At 37.9% G+C, this 19,877-nt stretch overlaps 1 protein-coding gene across 8 annotated transcripts in view; it reads left to right on the top strand.

Moving 5' to 3' along the window:
* Positions 1–19,877, top strand: part of INPP4B (inositol polyphosphate-4-phosphatase type II B) — a 333,478-nt gene that overhangs the window by 297,138 nt on the left and 16,463 nt on the right. For all 8 annotated transcript variants that reach the window (XM_074867373.1, XM_074867378.1, XM_074867376.1 and 5 more), the window contains one exon: positions 1,692–1,846. In XM_074867373.1, coding sequence (XP_074723474.1) covers positions 1,692–1,846 — 155 coding nt within the window. The remainder of the gene's footprint in view (positions 1–1,691; positions 1,847–19,877) is intronic.

Below are 19,877 nucleotides of genomic sequence, written 5' to 3'. Positions count from 1 at the left end.
GTAGCGATGCTGGGGGTTGTTGTGGCCCAAGTGCAGCACCCGGCATTTGGCCTTATTGAAGCTCATACAGTTGGCCTCAGCCCATCGCTCCAGCCTGTCCAGGTCTCTCTGCAGAGCCTCCCTACCCTCGAGCAGATCAACACTCCCACCCAACTTGGTGTCATCTGCAAACTTACTGAGGGTGCACTTGATCCCCTCGTCTAGATCACCAATAAAGATGTTAAACAGGAGTGGCCCCACAACCGAGCCCTGGGGGACACCACTCGTGACTGGCTGCCAACTGGATTTAACTCCGTTCACCACCACTCTTTGGGCCCAGCCATCCAGCCAGTTTTTTACCCAGCAAAGCGTATGCCCATCCAAGCCACGAGCAGCCAGTTTTGCCAGGAGAATGCTGTGGGAAATGGTGTCAAAGGCCTTACTGAAGTCAAGGTAAACAACATCCACAGCCTTTCCCTCATCCAATAAGCATCCAATAAGTTTAGTTTTTTCTTTTTCTAATAAAACAACGTTTGAACCTAAAGTATAAACTAATGGCCTGGTACAACCACAGATTGATTCTTAACATGAGAAATTAGCCTTAAAAATATGTCATGTTTCCCTTATCCCTTATAATTTTGTCAAAATGTACAGTGAAAGTAGACAATCCATGGCAATCATTTGTGTTAAGCTTTAATTGTTCTGGGTCACACACTGAACAGTTTACCTGTTGAAAATAAGGACTATATTTAAATTCAGATGTGTCTGAATCTATAACCTCATGAGAAGTTAGTCCTCTACATTCATGAATCTCAGTTAAGACTTGTCAAAGTTTTTCTTCATTTTTTCCATGTTCCTTACATGTTCAGACAATTAAGCTTTAATTGAATAGGGTGGTTGTCACAGGAAGTGAAGAAAAAATGAAACAACCTTTCCTTTTATAGTCTAGGCTAACACAAATACTTTTTATTTAAAGTTCAGGAAATTGGAATCAGTGGTTTGGTAAGCTGTAGTATGTGTAGACATTTGTGACTTGCTTAAAATGCTTAGGACTAAGAACAGTAGAATTTTTTTTCTGATTGGGTCCACCATCAGTTTCTTGCTTCACTTGGAGCAGGGTGGAGGAGTGAGGGGGGGATGTTGGGGTGGGCAGGAGAGAGACTTGATTGCAACTGCAGTACAAGATTGTGTGCAGCTCTCTTAAAATCAGTAAGGGCTTCTTTTTCCTCAGTGGGCAGGTTATTTGTAGCTTTGTCCTGCTAATGAAAGCCCTGAAGATCTGCTTTTAAAATGCGTCATTTGGACAAAGTAGAAATGGGCTATAGATCAGTAGCTATAATGTTTTGGTGCTATTTTTGTAGAGTATTAATGCTGCAAATTTATAAACAAAAGATAAACTTATGGTTCTTTTCAGCACAATATTTTCAGCTTTTGTGGCACCGTGTCAGGCCAGCATGGGCATAACCGTTAGAATACGAAAATCCCCAGGGCAGTGCTAATAACTGATTTAACCGCAAAGACACATGTCAGCAGCCATATGATTCAGGTTGGAGTTACTACCTTTTAATAGCTATTTTCTTCTTGAGAACTACTGTAGTTCTCTGTATTCATTGTCCGTGATGGCCAAATTGTGGGAGTTCCTCAGGCTGCCTAGTGTGTAGAGAACACAAGGTGTGAAAAGGGCAATCCTTTGACATCTGCCTCTGTTTCAGATTTGCCGTAAGCTGAATGGAGTCCGTTTCACCTGTTGCAAAAGTGCCAAAGACCGGACATCCATGTCAGTGACACTGGAGCAGTGCTCCATCTTGAGGGACGAGCATCAGCTTCACAAAGACTTCTTTATTCGGGCGCTGGATTGTATGAGAAGGTACGTGGAGATTTTTGCATGTCCCTTGCATTTTGAGCTAAGCCAGGTACAGAACAGTCTAAAGCCTTTTTGCAAATGCATGATAGGCCCAAGTCCTGATTTGGCAGGGAACTGCCCAGCAGCATGCTAGCTGGTAAGTCACTTTTGCATGCAAGGTCTTTGCAACTGCGTGTTTTATCACTAATTAACAATTTCTGAGATAGAGACGTGAAACCTTGTGTCACTTCACTGACTGTAGAATTTGACCAAGGTAAATAGCAGTTATTTTAACAATTTTTTAGGCTTTCATAAAGTTTAACATTTTAACAACATTCTATGACTGGATTAAAAAAGTTATTTTCTGTTTTAAGAATATTTTTTAAATGTTTACACACTCATTAAATCATTTGTATAAAATTTAGTCAAATATTGTGAAAGCAAAATACGCATTTGTTACAGATGGCAATTCTTCTTAGCTCATGTTATTAAAAAGAACACCCAAGTAGGTTTGGACTGATGGTGGTTGCCACTAATATCTGATAGTCTTTACTGTGCTTAAAAAAAAAATTAAAATAATGTTTTATTCTAAATTTCAACTATGCAGATATTGAGGCTGATGCTATCAGGAATGTGTAATTAAAAGATGTAAAGATTTCTGATTATCTGACTCTTTGATGAATTAAAAAAACATTGAGCAAACAAGTTTTGATCATAAAATGAATCCAGATGCTATATCCTCTAAAGAAACTTTCCTCATTGGCTTTAATGAGTACTGCATTGTATTTTCTATAAGAGTTTAAAAAAATGTATGTACAACATTTCGATAATTTATAACAAAGGTCACTGCAAAACTAATACAAAATATTCTGGCCAACCTGCAAAGAAGTCACTGGATCATATCTTGCACTTACGTGAAACACAAATTGTTTGTATGTTGGATTTGCAAAGATCATACAAAGCAAATAATCATGTTTAAAGCCTATAATGAAAAATTCTTGACCTTAATATAGGTGTTTGATGTCTAGATTAATACTGTAGGTCCTTTTGTCTTTTGACAAAGATAGATATTCTAAAGAAAAAAGGAAATGTTTACAAGGAGTAATTGAGCAGAGGACTGAGATGGCTTACATGTAGAGTTGGTTTGCAAGGTTCTAGTGTAGTGTGGTGTATTAAACTGAAGTGTATCATTTTGTAAGTATCATTGGCTTGCATAAATCCCTTCATCTCTGGAGTATTTCAGTGAGTGAATGACTCGTGTGCAGTCTTTCATAACTACATGTTTTATCATTAATGAAAAATTTGAGTTTTCTGTGTTAAATTTCATTTGTGTTGGCATTTCAAATACTTTTTTTCTTTTGTCTCCAATAAATACAGAAGTGTGTGAGCTAAGTAAATTACCAGATACGTGCAAACTAATTATATAAAGTCATTATTATGTTAGAATAGCATTGAGTAAAAGATTGAAAAAGTTTAACTGATATAGGCCTGATTTTTAAGAAAAAGTGTCCTGATATTTATACAAACTAACTTGTTAGTACAAAAATGTAGTAGGTTTTTGTAGACTAAAATGTAAGCAACTTCGAGTGCTTTTGTATCACATAACTGATCTGAAAGTTTAGATTAACACATTAGTTATATTTGCAGATAACAATAAATTGGAGTCACAAAAGAATGGTGAAAAGCCAAAAAAATCTGGAAAAACTTTTTAAAATAAATGAGCAGATGGGTATATGAGGTCGAAGCACCATCACAAATATGTTAATCCTATCTTTTTGCTGTAGTTTTAAACAGAAAAAAAGCTTTATCCTGCTAATATCCTGTAAATGGGTTTAAAACAACCTTGAACTGTTGGATAGAGGGTAATAATTTTGATTTGGGTGGTAGGATTGTTTGGGACTTAAAGCAAGAGCCTTGCAAATAGTGGCACTAGCGTACAAAATAACCTGCACCATCGGGATAATAAATAAATGGATCTTTTACCTGTACTAGTTTCTATCTGTATGATACTGTTCACACAACTGGAGGTTAAAAAAAAAAAAAAAAAAGAGTGGCCAACTTTACATTTTTTTTCTCATAAGCTGGTGGATGAAAGCCCAAAAAATTCAGAACAGAAGAATAAAAAAGTCAAATGGGGACACACAGTCCTCAACTCTATGGTACTCTCGTTGCGAGTTGGTCAGACGGTTTTAAGAGCTATCTTTGGGTGCTTTTTTTGGTATCTTTGGTGCTACAGACATTCAGCAGGGACTGTTTCTCCCTCCCCACTGCCCATCTGTTGCTAGAGGTGCTTGTTGAGCAGTGCTGGAAGAGCTGCAGGCTTCCCTCCCTCGCCACCTCTGACTAGGGAGTGTGGCCAGGACCCTCCAGCTGGGCTCTCTTCTTGTAGGCAGATGGAGAAAGGTGAATTGCAGAGAAAGGCAATTTGAGACAGCAAACTGGGAAGGAAAGAACAGCCAGGCAAAAGAGAGACGGGAAAAAAGGCCCTAATTTCCACAAGAAGAGATATAATGGCATTTCAACTAAATCTCCTGTATTTTACTTGAGGGAAGTTTGGCAGCTACTTTTTTGAGGTTTGTGTGAATGAGGTCAACAGACTTGTTTGGTAGTCGTCGTGATACTTGCCCTTTTATTCTTTCTTTTTATTTGATTACTGTTGCAGCGTGTTATATGAAAGATTATGCTGTGCATTTCTAAGCTTTTCATTGACTACTTGTAGAAACTTTTAGAATGATTTTCACATCTAAAAGAACCTAATTTATTTTAAGATCAGAGAAAAGCTCTGTTTGCCATTTAATTTATAATTTTAGCAATTTTCCCCTGATGAATCTTCTCTAGATCACTTAGTTAAACTCTGTCAATCAAATCCCTTTATGCTGATTGCCACAAATCACTTTTAAGCCTTTCAAAAGAACAAGTAGACAAGAAAAAAATTCCGTTTTAACATCCAGAATCCTAACAGACTGGATTGATCTTTAAAAGGCTTTTTTCAAGAGTTAACAGTAGGAGATAGAGAGTACTGTGAAACAAAGTGAGTTGTAAAAGTAAATGGCGATTCAAAAGCAGCCTTTATTGGAAATACCATAATTTTGAGATATGAAAATTATAAAGGTGTCTGTGTAGCTGTAAAGCTTTTTCTTTTCCTGCCAGTGCTGACACAGCTTTGCTGGCTGTTGTAAAAGGAAGCATGTGCTTATGGGTTTGTGCTTTCTTGCCTCCAGAAGTTTGGAGATGCTGGTGGTCTGTGTGCTACTGCTTTTCAGCTTCTCTGACATCCCCAGAATTTTGAGCAAACCAGAGGCCATGTCAGATGTTTCGGTGTGTTTGCTTTGATGTACGTTGCACAATGCTGTTTGGAAAATACTGCCAGTAGCTGTTATTTAGTGACTTAGTTTGTAAGTGGAGAATCAGTGTCTTGTAGTGATAAGCTATATGATGTCTATCACTTCTTTAAAAAAAAAAAAAAAAAAGTTGTACAAAAATCCTTCCATTTGTTGTCCCTTTAGCTTATCCAAAATGTGGTAAAAAGATGATAGGAATTCAAGCTTTATCACTTACAATATGTAATAGATGGTTTTGTCTTCTGGGTGTAACTCTAGCCATTATGATGCTGAAATTGATGTGTATGTGAAGCGACTATTCCATAAATAATTCTACATATTATAGTTTCCTTGGTATATGTATGTGACTTCCATTGATCTTAGTGACATGCACAGTGCAGGATGAGGAAAATCAATATATTATTCCCTCGCTTGCAATTCACATCATATTAAAATCATATTTATAATGCTGCCACTTTCAAATCATCATTTTTTGCAATCATCAATATTCTTTTTCTATTTTTCCCTTCACCAGTATGTGACTATTTCCTATCATTCAATGTTAACTATATTCCAGTAGAGAGACAAAACTGATTTACCCAAGTTCATTGCAGTATCTGTCACACAATTCTACTTTTCATCTTTAGAGCTGGCCACTGCTTAAGGGAGGTTGGAGCCTGGTAGGCAGCACACTGTGAAGCCGTTCTGTAAAAGTAGTTTGATTTTTAAATTTTTTTTTCCTTCTTTCTTTTCTGAACCTGTTTAATTTCAATGTTTCAGTGACAGGACCCCTTTTGCAGGCCTTGGGTAGTGAGTAACCTCATAATCTCCTAGCTTTTCACCATGTTTCCAATAAAACCTCAAAAGTAAAACCAAGCAAATGAGATGACAAATCCACTGTCTATGGTTGAAGCCTCCAGGCTTTCAGCCTTATCATAATTCTTAGCAGGGCACAAAACCTGTCAGATATTTCACATTGAATACAAAATTTGACTCAATGTAGGACACACTGTTTTCACCTGAAACAGTAGTCAAGGATATTTCAGATCATTCTGAATAAATTGTTTATCAAAAATCTGATTGAAGCCCAAATACAAAGAATGAATGGTCTGGGCATCAAGGTATGGCCTTTTGATGTCCCAGTTATGAAGCAAATAGCTCTTTTTTAAAGAGCTGCTTGACAGCACCTTTTCTTAAAGATCATCTTAAAGATGTGTGAGTTGAGAAGGAGGGACAGCTGTAATAGCTCTTTAATCAGGGACTTTCCAATGTTCTGGGTGGAATCCATGGGTCCAGGCTGAGATGGACCTTGGCCATGGAAAAGCCTGTGCAGTGTTGGTTGCTACGTGGACTAGGAAACAGGAGCAAAGGGACAGTATGAGGCACTGGCATCCATGTGCAGATCTTCCTCTGCCTTTCTCACACCTCCCAGCTTTCACCCTGCCCCTGCGAGCTTGTGGCAATAGATGCAGCACATGAGGGGTCACACAGAAGAGGAAGCATGTGTTCTTCTCTAACCTTTTCTTTTTCCAGACCATCTGATCTTCATCTTTTTTTTTCTGAGAGTATTATCACAGTGTGAACAAAGCTTAAAAGGGAGAGGCTGGCTTCCAAGATAGATTTTTCCATCATTCTATGGATCTGTAGAAACTTAACATTTATATTTTGAGGTACAAACTTTAGATGGAAAGATTTACATTACCTAATGTATTGAAAGAGACCTGGCACTAAGTAACAGCAAGGTCTGATTTTGGTGCATTGAACCACCATCAGTTTTGTTTTCTAAAACTAAATTACTACTTTTTTAAATAGCAACAGTGTGCAGAGGATAAGAAAACAAAGAGAGATTGTCACAAAATATAATAAGAATTAATGCAATTGGCACCTTGTTTGGAGTCTTTTAGAATAAAGGTCTATTTCTGAGCATCTTTCTGGAAGGAGGAAGAGAATTGCAACCATTGCAGACAAAATATCAAACAGTAGCTTGAAAAAGCTGTGTTAAATCTAAGGTTTTCTAATATAAGCACTCAGTTTCACAGAATTGATCCTTATAATGTGTCTTTAAAGCAATTCTCTGGTTTTTAAGACTTAAAAAAAGAAAAAAAAAAAAAGGAAAAAGGAAAACCAAACACACTTTATTTGCACCATATCAGGCTCAGGATAGTTGTCGGTGAGGTTCAGGCTTCTACATGGGGAAATTAGGTAAGTAAAATTGGCAATTGTTTTGTAAGATAGTCTCACGCATTTTGTCTGTTTCACTGGAGTCGGATGTTCAAGTCCATGTTTTGCAAAGGAACGTTCTCTAGCTGACTACAATAGTTTCATTTCTCCTGTACCTCATTTCTCCAACTTCTTCACAAATACTGGTTTTAGACTTCTTTCTGATCAACAGCCCAGTCAGAGTCCAAGAACTCTCTCATGGGAACTTTCTCATCTTCCTCTTTTTCACCAGACTATTGCTCGAATATTTCCCTCTGGTTGGTCCTTCCTCCTCTGCAGTGCATGTGTGGGTGCATTTGTCTTCATCTTCTTCAGAGCTCAGGCACTGGTAACAATGTGGAGGGAACAGCAGAGACAGTCCCCCTGCATCATTGCTTTTGCTTCGTACTGCACCGGTCAGCATTTGCCAGGGAGAACAACAGCATGGAAAAGTCTAGTCTAACACCTTGACCTGGCAGGCGTTCAGCATAGATTGAATTCTCAAAGCATCTACCTGCTGAATTTTAACAAGTCTTTGTTAGGAAGAGGTGATTTGAGATTCTTGCAGGAGCAGGCTCTTACAATAGTTACATCTCTCATACCTTTATTACCTTGATGCAGAATATCAAATCCTGCTCTTCAGCATGGAGGTACTAGTAATCATCTCAAAAAAAAAAAAAAAAACCCAAAAAAAAAAAAAAACAACCAAACCCTGTATATTTTTTCTTCTTTAAATGACATTGTAAGTTTGAATTTTATCCATTCAGAATGAACTAACAATTGAAAGTAGAATCTTAATGGGAAGCATTGTGTAACCTTAATTATAGTTGCCCTTCTCCTGGTACCCATAATAATATTCTTGAACTAATCACTGGGGAGGAAGGGAGTGTTCAAGAGAAAACAGTAAAAACCTTTGCCACTCTCTGCAAGGAGTATTTGGAGATGTGACCCAGGCTACATCACTGAAACACTTAGCTTTTCAGCAGGCAGCAAACCAGAATTTCTGAAGTAAATGCTTAGTTTTCCTGTCAGTCCATGAGGTGAAGGTAGTACCATAAGCAATCTGTATTGTCTCTAAATTTTGACACCAGCGTTATGTGGGTGAGTCCTTGAAATGCACCTGATTCTCCTTCATTGATTATGTAGGAAAGGTGGGTACTTCAAGAGGACTCAGAACCTGACAGGAAATTTTGACTACCAAGTACTAAAATATACTAATACATCAATTGCAGTGCATTACAGAAAAAAAAAAAAAAAAAAAAAAAAAAGTTCCTTTACCATTGAAAAAGAAAATGTTTGACCACGTTTGGGTTTTAGCTTTATGGCAACAAGAAAGAAGCCTTGATTCCCTGTTCTTTTTGCTGAAGGGAGTCCTTGCCCTTTGACTTAAGGATATATATGACATGGTTCCCCAAAGGAGAACCAGATTTAATGGAATTTGGATCAATAACTCGCCCTACTCTTAGTTTTTCTGCTCTGATTTGTACTTTTTATTTCTCACTGAGATATCAACACAGTAAATAATCTGTTAACTAGCCCATAATAGTATTCGCCGTATCTTGACCCAAATGAAAATATAGGGAATTGAGCTATTGCCTCCCTCTCAGTGAATGTTTTAATTATTCAGTATAGACAGTGAGAAAGGTGTGTAATTACTTACCAGGTACACACTATGATCACTTAGTTTTCAAAATCAGCCAAACGGAAAAACCTTGTCCAATAAATTTGCTTTCCCACACAGTCTGTGTTTGGATCCTTAGTAGTGCACCAGTGAATTTAAACACTGCATCTTGATTAATTAAAAAAGGAAAATGAAACTTCTTACACTATTTGCACTCCCCAAAAAAGTTCTTCTAATGTAAAGTGTTTCAGTCACTTTTGTCATACATAGGTTACAGGACCATAGTTTTCCTGGACTTCACCTGCCATGGTTAGGCAAATCTAGCATGCAAGCAATCAAATTATCTGAAAATATTGTTTTATTCTTCTACTCGTCCATGGAAGACTTCATTAATTGCCTCATTCATTTGGTGCTTTAGTCCTTATGCTATTGCTTATTCATAACTTCCATGAAAGACGAGGTCTTACCTGAAATCAGAAAGTAGATGTGTTATACTCACTAGACTGACTAATACTAGGTTTCTTCCTGTTATATTTGACTTCTATTAAGATTTTCTGGGAGAGCGTGTGGGAAAAGTCCTGTATGCGTATTTATTATCTGTTAAAACTCCATGTGCCGCAGCTGAATTACCATGGCTTTGAGCATGTATAGCTAAATCTCTCAGGAAAAGCAACACTGCCAAGTCTAAAATTTAGATAAGAAAGGAGCAGGAAATGAGAATAAGCAGGTAGTAATAGCATACAATAGCTGGTTAAAATTATCATGGATCCAATCTCTTCAAGAATTTATCTGCCTCTAAAACAATATTCTTCTCAGAATAATATAACATGGGCAGGGAAAGCTCATAACTTCCTTCCTGCAGTCCCAGCCATGTACAGGCTGTGGACAAGTGAGGGGACACAGAAAAAAGCAGCAACTAGCTGCTATTCCAGAAAGGTTGTTTTGTAATAGAAGATTTTGCATTTCTTTAGAAGAAAGATGATGCAGTGTCAGGCTACAGCTCTAGCTGGCTTATGTAGAAAGCAGGTAACAGACACTTCTAGGTCTATTTTTGTTCTTGTTCTGGGCTCCCTTAATCCCTTCATCCAACTTAGTTTCTTTTGTAGGAATACTCCCTGCTCAAATAATCATCATCTCTTCTCATCCAGCATCCCTGTTCCGGTTTTCTTCCATAAATTCCCTGCCTTCCCACTGCCCCCGCCCCCCCTTCAGTTTGCTGCTCTTTCCGGTGAGCATTGCCCTATTTCTTTCTCTCCTGCAGTATTACATTGGTGTATGATATTCTGAAGAATTCCTTTGGCAGTAGCCTTGCTCACCTCAGTTCAGGAGTGAGTTTTAGTAGTGGTTTCTAGTTGTTACTTGCTGTGACAGCTCTGATTTGGTGAGTGACATTTTGTAAATGTGTCCTCATCATTACAGCAACCACTGGCAGACTTTCACTGGCGTAGCTAGCAGCAACAAGTCATTTCTCAGTGTTCCCTTGCAGTACAAGTCCTGGTAGCTGTTTGCAGTGGAGTGACCAAAGGAGTTTGCGTTTGGGCTATTATGTACTTATTATGGATTTCCTACTTCCATTATGTTATCTGTAGCTGGCTGGAACTACACCCAGTAACAGAGCCAGTAGCATTGTATTTCTATGCTCATCTCTGGATCATTCAGAGATAAATTTGGGAGATAATTTTGGGAACTTGTATTCTTAATAGCCTAAGCCTCTACTATAATCTGTATAAATAGGAAGTATGTGTTTATAAGGAAGTTAATGCAAAGGAAAGGTTGGAGTCCTCCCAAAACGCACTGCCAAATAGCTCCACAGTTGACTCCTACTGTTAGAACAGCTAATGTGGTTTCTGCAACCCTGGAACTTAGTGGTGCTGTAGTTGTATGGTGACTCTAAACATACCTAATGGCAAAATCACTGGGCACTGGTTTGACTGTGCACCCGCAGTGCTGGTTTTGTGCCCTGCTGTGGACTTGCTTCCCTGCCAGTTTATCTTCTCTCCCCAACCTGGATGTTGCCACATGCATAATGTCTTCCAGCAGTGGAAAAAGCACCTGGCTTTTCCTCTCTGTTGGAGATGCTCCTAATGCCCCAGGAAGGTGCCAGAGCAGAGTTGTGACCTGTGCAGGGTCCTGGGATCCCCAGCAAGGCTTAGCCAAGGTTAAAGTCCCATAGACCAGGGAGGTCAGAGGGTGGGAAGGGAATCACTGTTTCCTCTAACATCTGTCATGGGATGAAATATTTTGGGTATATGACCCAGCCTTCTAGTTAGATTACCTGTTAATGAGGCAGGAGATACCTCTGTCTGTGGTACTTGGAAGCTTCACTTAACCTTGTGTAAAAGATTTCATAGTGTTGTGGTATTAGGGGTATCGTTCTTTTTTCAAAACCGTTATTTGTAGCCTTTCTTTTTTTATTCCTTAAAGGAGAAAATAGCACTTTTGGGGGGTAATTTGATAACTTGAAATATTACAAGCATCTGTAATTTTAATATAAATACTGTTATTAACAGGACTAAAGCTTACCATACTGATATAGTTAGCTCAGTGAAGGAGTATGGGGTTAGGTTTATGTCTCTTTTTAGGGTGGTTAGAAGTTTTCTGTATCCTTTCATGGCTTATAGACTTTCTTGGGGAATGATTGTCTGAGGCCCAACTGAAGTTTTTCCACAGTTGGGCATTTATAAGAAATCTCCTTCTCTTTCTACTCCTCTCATTCATCATACGGGTTTCCTGATGTATAAGCAGCTTTGGTGTCATGCTACAACCTCCCCCTTTGACCATGTCTCTCTGCAGCTTGACTGTGTATTTCCTTACACTGGTGAGAACATTATAATCTTTGAGGTTTCTTATCCCTCATTTGAATTTAGCTGAACTCGGTCAATGTGCCCAAAGGTTGCAAAAATGCACAGATGCATCTTCCTTCCCCTCACACCAAGCACTAATGCATAACCTTTGCTTCTATAGGAAGATAGACTAAAAAGGCAGAAGCTTATTATTATCAGCAGTAGATCAATGAGCTGCACCTTGCTTTAAAAAAATAAATATTTTCTTCTCAGCCACAGACCCACGCTAGTCAACAGCATCAAACATAAACAGCATCAAACTTGTTTAGATTACTAAAAAAAGAAAGGATTAAGGAGCAGTCTGATCACATAGTCACATATTTATAGGAAAGACCTTGCTTTAGGATCATCTGATTAACAGTCTGTGTCTTGGGTGAACTGGCAAGTCTGATGAAAATGTATCATTCCTGTCAAAATAATGGTTTTTATATGCATTTTGCAAAGATCACTCCTCACTGCTCTGAAGTTTTTTGTTATTTTTTTTTATTATATAAATCCATTTATATCTCATTCATAACTGTTGACAGTGGAGCATCCACAGAATACAAAGTAATCAGCAACAGAAAGATTTGTTGAGCAACTTCCAGCAGACTGCCTTGTGGTGGTGTGATAAGCAGAACATGGGAGTGTCCACAGTAGATTGTTGTGGAATGTTTTTCAGAATACATTTCAGCCAGGAAATAAAAATTCAACACCTTCAGTCTCATTTGTTTTGGGGTTTTGATTGTTTTGGTTTTTAGCTCTTTTAGTTTAACCAACACTGACTTAATAAAAAAGGCTAAACTGGCACACTGTCAAAGGCATTATTGTCTGGTTTTGAAATGCTCAAAGTAGCATCAGGCAAAGTAATATCTCAGTCTCAAAGGTCTATGAATTGATTCTGGAATTCCAGAAGAGTCTACTTTGATAATATTGGTTAAACTGGTTAGAATGAGTTTTTAAAAAATCTCTGACATGTTCAGTGTTTGCTATTTCACTTTTTGTTGTCATCAGTGTGCACTTACAATATGCTTTATCCTACTTACATGTTGCTACTAGTTTATGTTGCTAGGTATTTCTAAGCTGTCTTCCCTCTCATTTAAGATCTTATAATAAAAAAGATGTAAGATGAGTTTGTTTCCTGAAGAAAATGTGAAACTTTCTAATGCCTTATCGTTTCTTATTTTTATTGTATTCTTCACTCTCTCACCCATGTAGCAACTGCTAATGTGGTAAGCTGTATATGTACTGAATGCCTTTCATTTAATAATCACTAGTTAAATGTATTAGAATTAGGTCAAGAGCTGAGATTTGAGCAGATGTGCAAACACTTCTTAATGTCAAATATCCTTGACTCAAAAAGCTTATAATTGACAAGCAAAGAGTGAGAGAAATGCACTTGTATCTTTTTCACTTTTCAATGGGAGAAAGATGGTATAGAGATGTCAAGTCACTCATGACCACACAGTCCTCTCCTTTGTTGGAAATTGAATTTGTATCTACTTTTTCTTAAACTGAGACTCTTCTCATTGTCTGGTTGGTTTGCTGTACTTGAATATGCAATAGCAATGCCTATAAATAAGGTTCATTTCCTTACTGACATTCACTATTCGGCACATTAATAATTCTCTTTCCCACTCCTTTTTGCTACTCGGGTTCATGCTGACGTGCTGCATGCAGCAGCGCTGGCTGCACGGTTAAAGCCTTTTTCCCTCCTGCACACTGCTGAACTGGTTTGTAAACTGCCGGAGTGTTGGTGGATAGTCCTCCCTCAACATCACACTGAATAAAGTCCTCTCTTGCTTTTTTACTACGTTGCTGCCTAGGGGAGGAGATTGCTCCCTGTGTCCTCTTTCTCTGTAAAAATTTGCTACTAAAATGATATTATCAGCAAATTTGTAGACAATTGCTTTAAATATATTTTGACATTTCTGTTATGCAGATTAACACCACTTGCCATGTGAAGATGCTTACTTGAATTCATTCTTAAAGTGAGCTAGTACATGTCAAACCTCCACTGTGCTGTTTATTTTCCCTCTTGTGCAGTGGCAGTGGCCCAAGAGGTGCTGCCAAGTAGAGGGGTATTCATTTTACTTCTGTAGGATTCGTTTTCCCCCGTTAACCTGCCTTGCTGCATTCTGTAAGATACTGTTGTGTTCTCATTGCAATTTACTTCCTTCTGCTCTTTCTTGAAGGGAAAATTATGTTGTTTCATGAAGGCCTTAGGGTGGATATGGACTTAGGCTCCATGCTTACTTTGCTCTACAGAAGTATTAGAGTATTTTTTGTGACGAAGGTTATTGTCTGTCTGGCTGTAATTTGTAATTTTAATCTGGTAGATTAAAAATCAGTAAAATATTTTTCTGGCTAAAGAACATTGAAATCACCTTTTGGTGGTGCCTTGACAAGGCAACATTGCATACAGCAAAGTTTTGCTTCCTAAGTATGTTGGTCTGTGTGGTGTAGCACATAACATGCGCACACACACATAATTACAGTCAAATAAAATGTAGAAACGTAAAAATTGGTGTATTTCATTTTGTCACATGTTGCTGTTTTATTATGTGACTTAATTATATGAATTTTTTAAAATGGCTTACAAACTTTACAAATATTTTTCCAAGACAAGAAACAAGTTTTTAGAGTACTTCATTTCTGAATCACTGTGGTTTCTGATTGTTTTGCATGCTTTGACTGGCAGTTAAAATTTAGTTAAAAGGCTTGAGACCTTCATGTCCTGTGTTGCCCTGTAGGTTTACTATCTTCAGGTGAAGATAATTTTTGTAGATTAAGATTTTACTGAGGTAGAATTGCTGGGAAAATTTGCTCACTTTATTTAATGTGATAGAGCTATTGTTCTTGGTGTTTCAGGGAGGATAATGAAACTTGAGTGTACCAGCATTTTTCAAATCAGACACTTTTTCTCACTTTCAGACAACAGGTATTCATAGAATCATGCAATGGTTTGGGTTGGAAGGGACCTTAAAGACCATCTAGTCCCAATCCCCCTGCCACGGGCAGGGACACCTTCCACTAGCCCAGGTTGCCCAAAGCCCCGTCCAACCTGGCCTTGAACCCTTCCAGAGAGGGGGCATCCACAGCTTCTCTGGGAAACCTGTGACAGTGCCTCACCATGCTCACAGTGAAGAATTTCTTCCTTACATCTAATCTAAATCTGCCCTCTTTCAGTTTTAGTATTCAGTGGTAAGAGGGTGCTGAGCAAACACATAGCACAGCAGTCTAGAAAGGTATTTGTAGTCTTAGCTGATTTTTAAAAATTATTTTGTGACAGAGGTATATCAGATTCCGTGTTTTCAGTCCCAAAGGCAATCATTCTTCCTCCTGTCATGAAGAATCTGCCTCCGTGCAGCACAATAGGGATAACAAAACTCATTTCAGTCTCAATTTAAGTTTAATTCCAAGGTAAAACTTGAAATGAGGTGGTAATGAACTTGAACTTACGGTTTTGATTATCTCCTGCTCAGTGCTCAGACACAGTAAGGTATTTTCCAGACATAGTTCTGTTCTGAGAGTGTTTGTCTCTTGAGCAGACTAAAAACTGAAATTTTCTGCTTTGCTTGCTGTTACAGTTAATATAGTAAGAACATTTGGAATTCAGCTCTTAGGTTTGAATCAGACCTACTTAAATACATACCCAAAAGAAGAAAATCATTGTGCTTGTTGTGACGTGATAATTCTAGAAAAGAATGAGTTAGTAAGACGAAGAGACTGATCCTCTGAAACAGAGAATGATCAAACCAATTAAAACCATTTGGAAAGCAAAACTCACAAATGTGTTTCACAATCCCAGCTGTGCAGTCTGGTGGGTACTGTGGTGATAACAGCCACAATCTCTTTCAGATTCTTTGGATTTGGTCATGTATGTCTTTTCTAAAATGCCAGTTTGTGACAAGCAGCCTTTCTTTACCTGAAATAAAACTGCAATAGCTCTAGCAAAGTCTAAGGAACTAGAGCAACAAACGCTGGCTAGAAATTTGTCATCAGAGGTCTCTGGTGAGCCCTGTCCCGTCCCCTGCTCCAAGCAGCCACACCAGCCATATCACAAGCATGGAAGGGAATGCAGGTCTTTATGATGTTGTGATCAGTCCTTTCTGGCCAGTCTGTTCTCCGCTAGCAGTTCACACTAGTTAAATTGAGAAGCACCCTCTGCCCATGCATTTGGCTTTTCTAGGCACAGATGTGGTTACAAACCTTCCCAAATGTGGCTTTCTGCAGTGTGGACTTCACTGATCTCTATGATAATATATAACCAGGTGGAATAGCGAGCCCAACTGGGCTAGCAGAAGTCAAAAGACCTTTTCCCAGAGTGGACCAACACCTGCTATTATGGTGGGCTGCTTTATGCAAATACTACCACTTTGTTATTACTGCATTACAAAATGCATTAAGCATCCAATTTCCTTTGTAAATGAAGCAATGTATTACCTCAATAGCTACTTTTGAAGCTATCTGCAGCTTAAAACACAGATGTTAAAACTAATGGAACTAAATGAACCCCCTCTGAAATGTAATCCTTGAATAGAGAAGTGGTTTTAGTAGGGTTTTTTTAATTATAAAGTTTATTAAATGAAATACATATTATAATGGAGAGGAAAAAGTCAAATGATCTTTTATGGCAAAAATAAAAACTTTAAACTTGCTATCCATACTCCATTAGGTATGGAATGCCAAAAGAGAAATAAAAAGACATTTAATCTTGTTGCAGAGCTTAATGTTCTGTACCACATTGTAACATAGCCCAAACCAGACAATTGCTTGCTCATAAATCTATTTTTTTTCTTTTATTCACATTACAGAGAAAAATCAAGACTGTCCTTTAAAAATAGTCTGTTGTCAAGGGAGCTTGAAAGTTTATGTTGTTAGCCATCATGTTCAACCGTATTTATGGTGCTGGAAAGAAAATCTGAGGCTTGTGTGGTTCATTTTGTAAGTGATGCAGTGGTAGCAAAAGTATGGGCTAGAGATCATAAAGCTCTGTAAAAGTGTGGAGAAAAAAACATTGGGCAATTAACCACTGGAGATTTTTTTTCCAAAGCCCATTGAATTCAGTGCAACACTCATAATCAAGCTGTTTCTTTCATAAAACTTTAGATACCTATCATATGACTGTCTAGGTTAAGAATTCCTGTTCCTGATACACACCTTGCAGGATGGTTAACTACCTGATTTAGGGGCTCTGAATCATCCTGTGGGTGTTCTATAGACAAGTGGGAAGCCTGGGCTGTTAAATTTGGCACCTAAAGACTTGCTGCTCCAGGTTAGGGAGTATATGATGTGTTGCCTTTTGAAGGATTTGGATCAGATTTTGGAAGTGTGTTTTGTAGTTATCCTAGTAAACTACTAAAGGTAAAATAAAGGTAGGAGAGCAAAACTTAGCATGGGGGAGCTTTGCTGGCATTGGCACACTACCTATTGTGTTTTAAACATAAATTTGTCACTAGACACCAATTTATTATTGTGGGGTTAGGGAAGCCAGAAGTTATTGTGTTGTTTTTTTTTTTTTTTAAAAAAAAAAGTAAAATAAGTTAAAAGTGCACTGTTAAATTGCTGTTTAACCTTCAGCCTCTACAATATTTGGGCTGCTTCCTTTGTTTATCTGCTTAGTTCCTGTGGTAAAATAACTACTTCATGCTTTGATGGTTTGGGGGTAAAAGTCCACTTTTGTTAGTTTCCTTGTTTATATAGAGAGCAGTAGCCATAAATCAAGGTACTTAAAGTGCCATTATCCTAAATTGCTGTTTATACATATTTTTATATATAAACTTTTTAATTTGATAGCTCTTCTGGACACAAAGTTACTTTAGCTTGCATAATTTTGGGAACACTATGAATTCTGCAAATATTTAGCCATTTTAAGTAGATGTGTAGAAGTTTTTTTCAAAACTTTTTTCAGTGTTTCAGTAAAAGTTCTAATTTTTCTACCATTGTGATTTGATGTATTTATTTTTGAAAAAGAACATATTTATAGCCAGTATTCCTTAGTAAAAATATGCAGCTAGTCATTTGAATGAATGGGAGGAAGAGGAAGCTTTCTAAAGTCTCTTCTCTTTAGGGAGGCAAATGTTTGGTAGATAACTCTTTCCTTGTCCTCAGGTCGTCTGTTACTTCTTCAGTTATTAATTATTCTGAACTCAAAAAACCATAATTGGGCCAATGTAAAACTGTCATTTTTCCACTGAAATTTTCATTAGCTGTGAGTAATTCCAGCTTAAAATGGATTATCGAGTTTTAAATTTTCTGCAGCGTTCTGCATGTATTTTATTACTATGCACCATACTTGGGAAAATGTCATTTATTATTTCATATACCAAAATATTCTGTCTGCATTGCTGTACATACTCGTCTGACAAGTGCTGTTGCTGGCCTGCCCTCACATGCCTTCAGCTTTGTTTGAATCTCATATCCACAATCATTAACTATTCATGCAAAAAGCAAAACCGAACAAAAATAGTTTAGAGCATTTCTGCTACTTGTTTGCTTTAACCATGTTGTAAGAGAGCAGAAAGGATATTATTAACCTAGTGGTACATAAACAGTGCACAAGCCAACTCTGCCCCCTGTGTATATCAGTGAGATAACAAGAGATGCCTGTAGCTTGGCAGGGATAACTTTTTAAAATTACTTTTGCTGTTTAATTGCAGCTTTTGTGTTTTATTGATTTTGTTTAAGCTGTCACTAACAGCGCATTAATAGAACATTACAGGATTTATTTTTAACTAACACAGAATTGAATACTAATAAAATGAGACAAGCATGATTCCAGCATCCTTTCCATGTCTAGGCTGGGCTCCAGTAGGGTGATGTGAAGCTCATTTAGTTTCTAGTAAAGGTTAATTGAGAGCAAAACTATGAGAATGGTTGAGATCTTTTAAAAAAGAACATTGCATACCTGTCCATATATATTTGTGTTCACGGCAGAGGATAATTTAAGCAGTTTAAAAGTCCTGGTCTCTGCTGTGTTCTTACCAGTGCGGTAAATGTATGCTCAAAAGGGAAATTGTTTAGTTACTAGAAGCCTGTAAGTGCTGTCCAACAGCCACAGAAACGCAGTATTAACCAAATACAAGGAAAGCAGCAGCCTGCTCAGACTAGAGTAGGTGGCTGCACTTTTTCATAGTTCATTGGTCACAAGCAAGTGCTAGAGAGGACGGTGAATGCTGACACATCTCATCAGGCCCTGAAAGACGGCATTGTTGTTCCCCGTGAGGTTAATGTGGGATATGTTACAAGATAATTGAAGGGCGTTAGCATTTATTAGAAATTAAAAGGGAAGCAGAATTTCTTCAGGCCTGGCATTTGGGGAGGATGAAGTGTTTCTAATTAATGACCTATGTGCTTTTTGGCTGCACTGTAGATTTTTCTGTTCGACCACCTGGCCTCTGGCTCACAGTTACTCAAGCCAAGCACTTTAAACATGTGAATAAGTGTTACTGGTTTTCTTAGTGATTAAAGAAAAACATGACCAGAAACATGAGCAATACCAGGATTAATGTCTCTCAGACTTGACTGGGTTGAGAACTGCATTCTTAAGAAGAGAGTGTAAAATAGAAGGTGCTGAAATTGCTTGCAGCACAATCTTATTCAGCGTTGTGCTCTAGGGACACCGAGGTTATTTCAAACGACAGTTTTTTTCTGGAAAATTGGTGCAGTGTTTATCTAAAGTGGGAGCACCATGAGATGATGTCTCACTGAATTGTTTCTTAAACTGTTTTCCTTTCAGTATGCAAAATAACCAGATACATAATAGAGTAGAACGCACTGCAGACAGAGATAACTCACCACCACCTCAGTGAGGGAAGATTTATACCCTCCTGCTACCTTCTGTGTCCCATCCTGGGGAAGAAAGGAAGGAAATACTTAAACATTGCTACCAGCTTGCTGCTTCTTCAGAAGAAAATAATAATAAAATATAGATGGATAAGTTTTCCACAAAATCTTGGATGTTTCCAATTTTATGTTACATGTTTTGGAATTTTCATAGTAAAACACCCTCTTTTCCCCAATTAATAAGCATTTTAAAAATAGTATACATTCTGCTTACTTGTAAGTGATGGCAACTACCACCATTAGTG

Source organism: Strix uralensis, chromosome 4 (assembly GCF_047716275.1).
Source record: "Strix uralensis isolate ZFMK-TIS-50842 chromosome 4, bStrUra1, whole genome shotgun sequence".
NCBI lineage: Eukaryota > Metazoa > Chordata > Aves > Strigiformes > Strigidae > Strix > Strix uralensis.
Note: the sequence above shows the minus strand (reverse complement) of the source record. Positions and strands in the feature narration are given on the sequence as shown.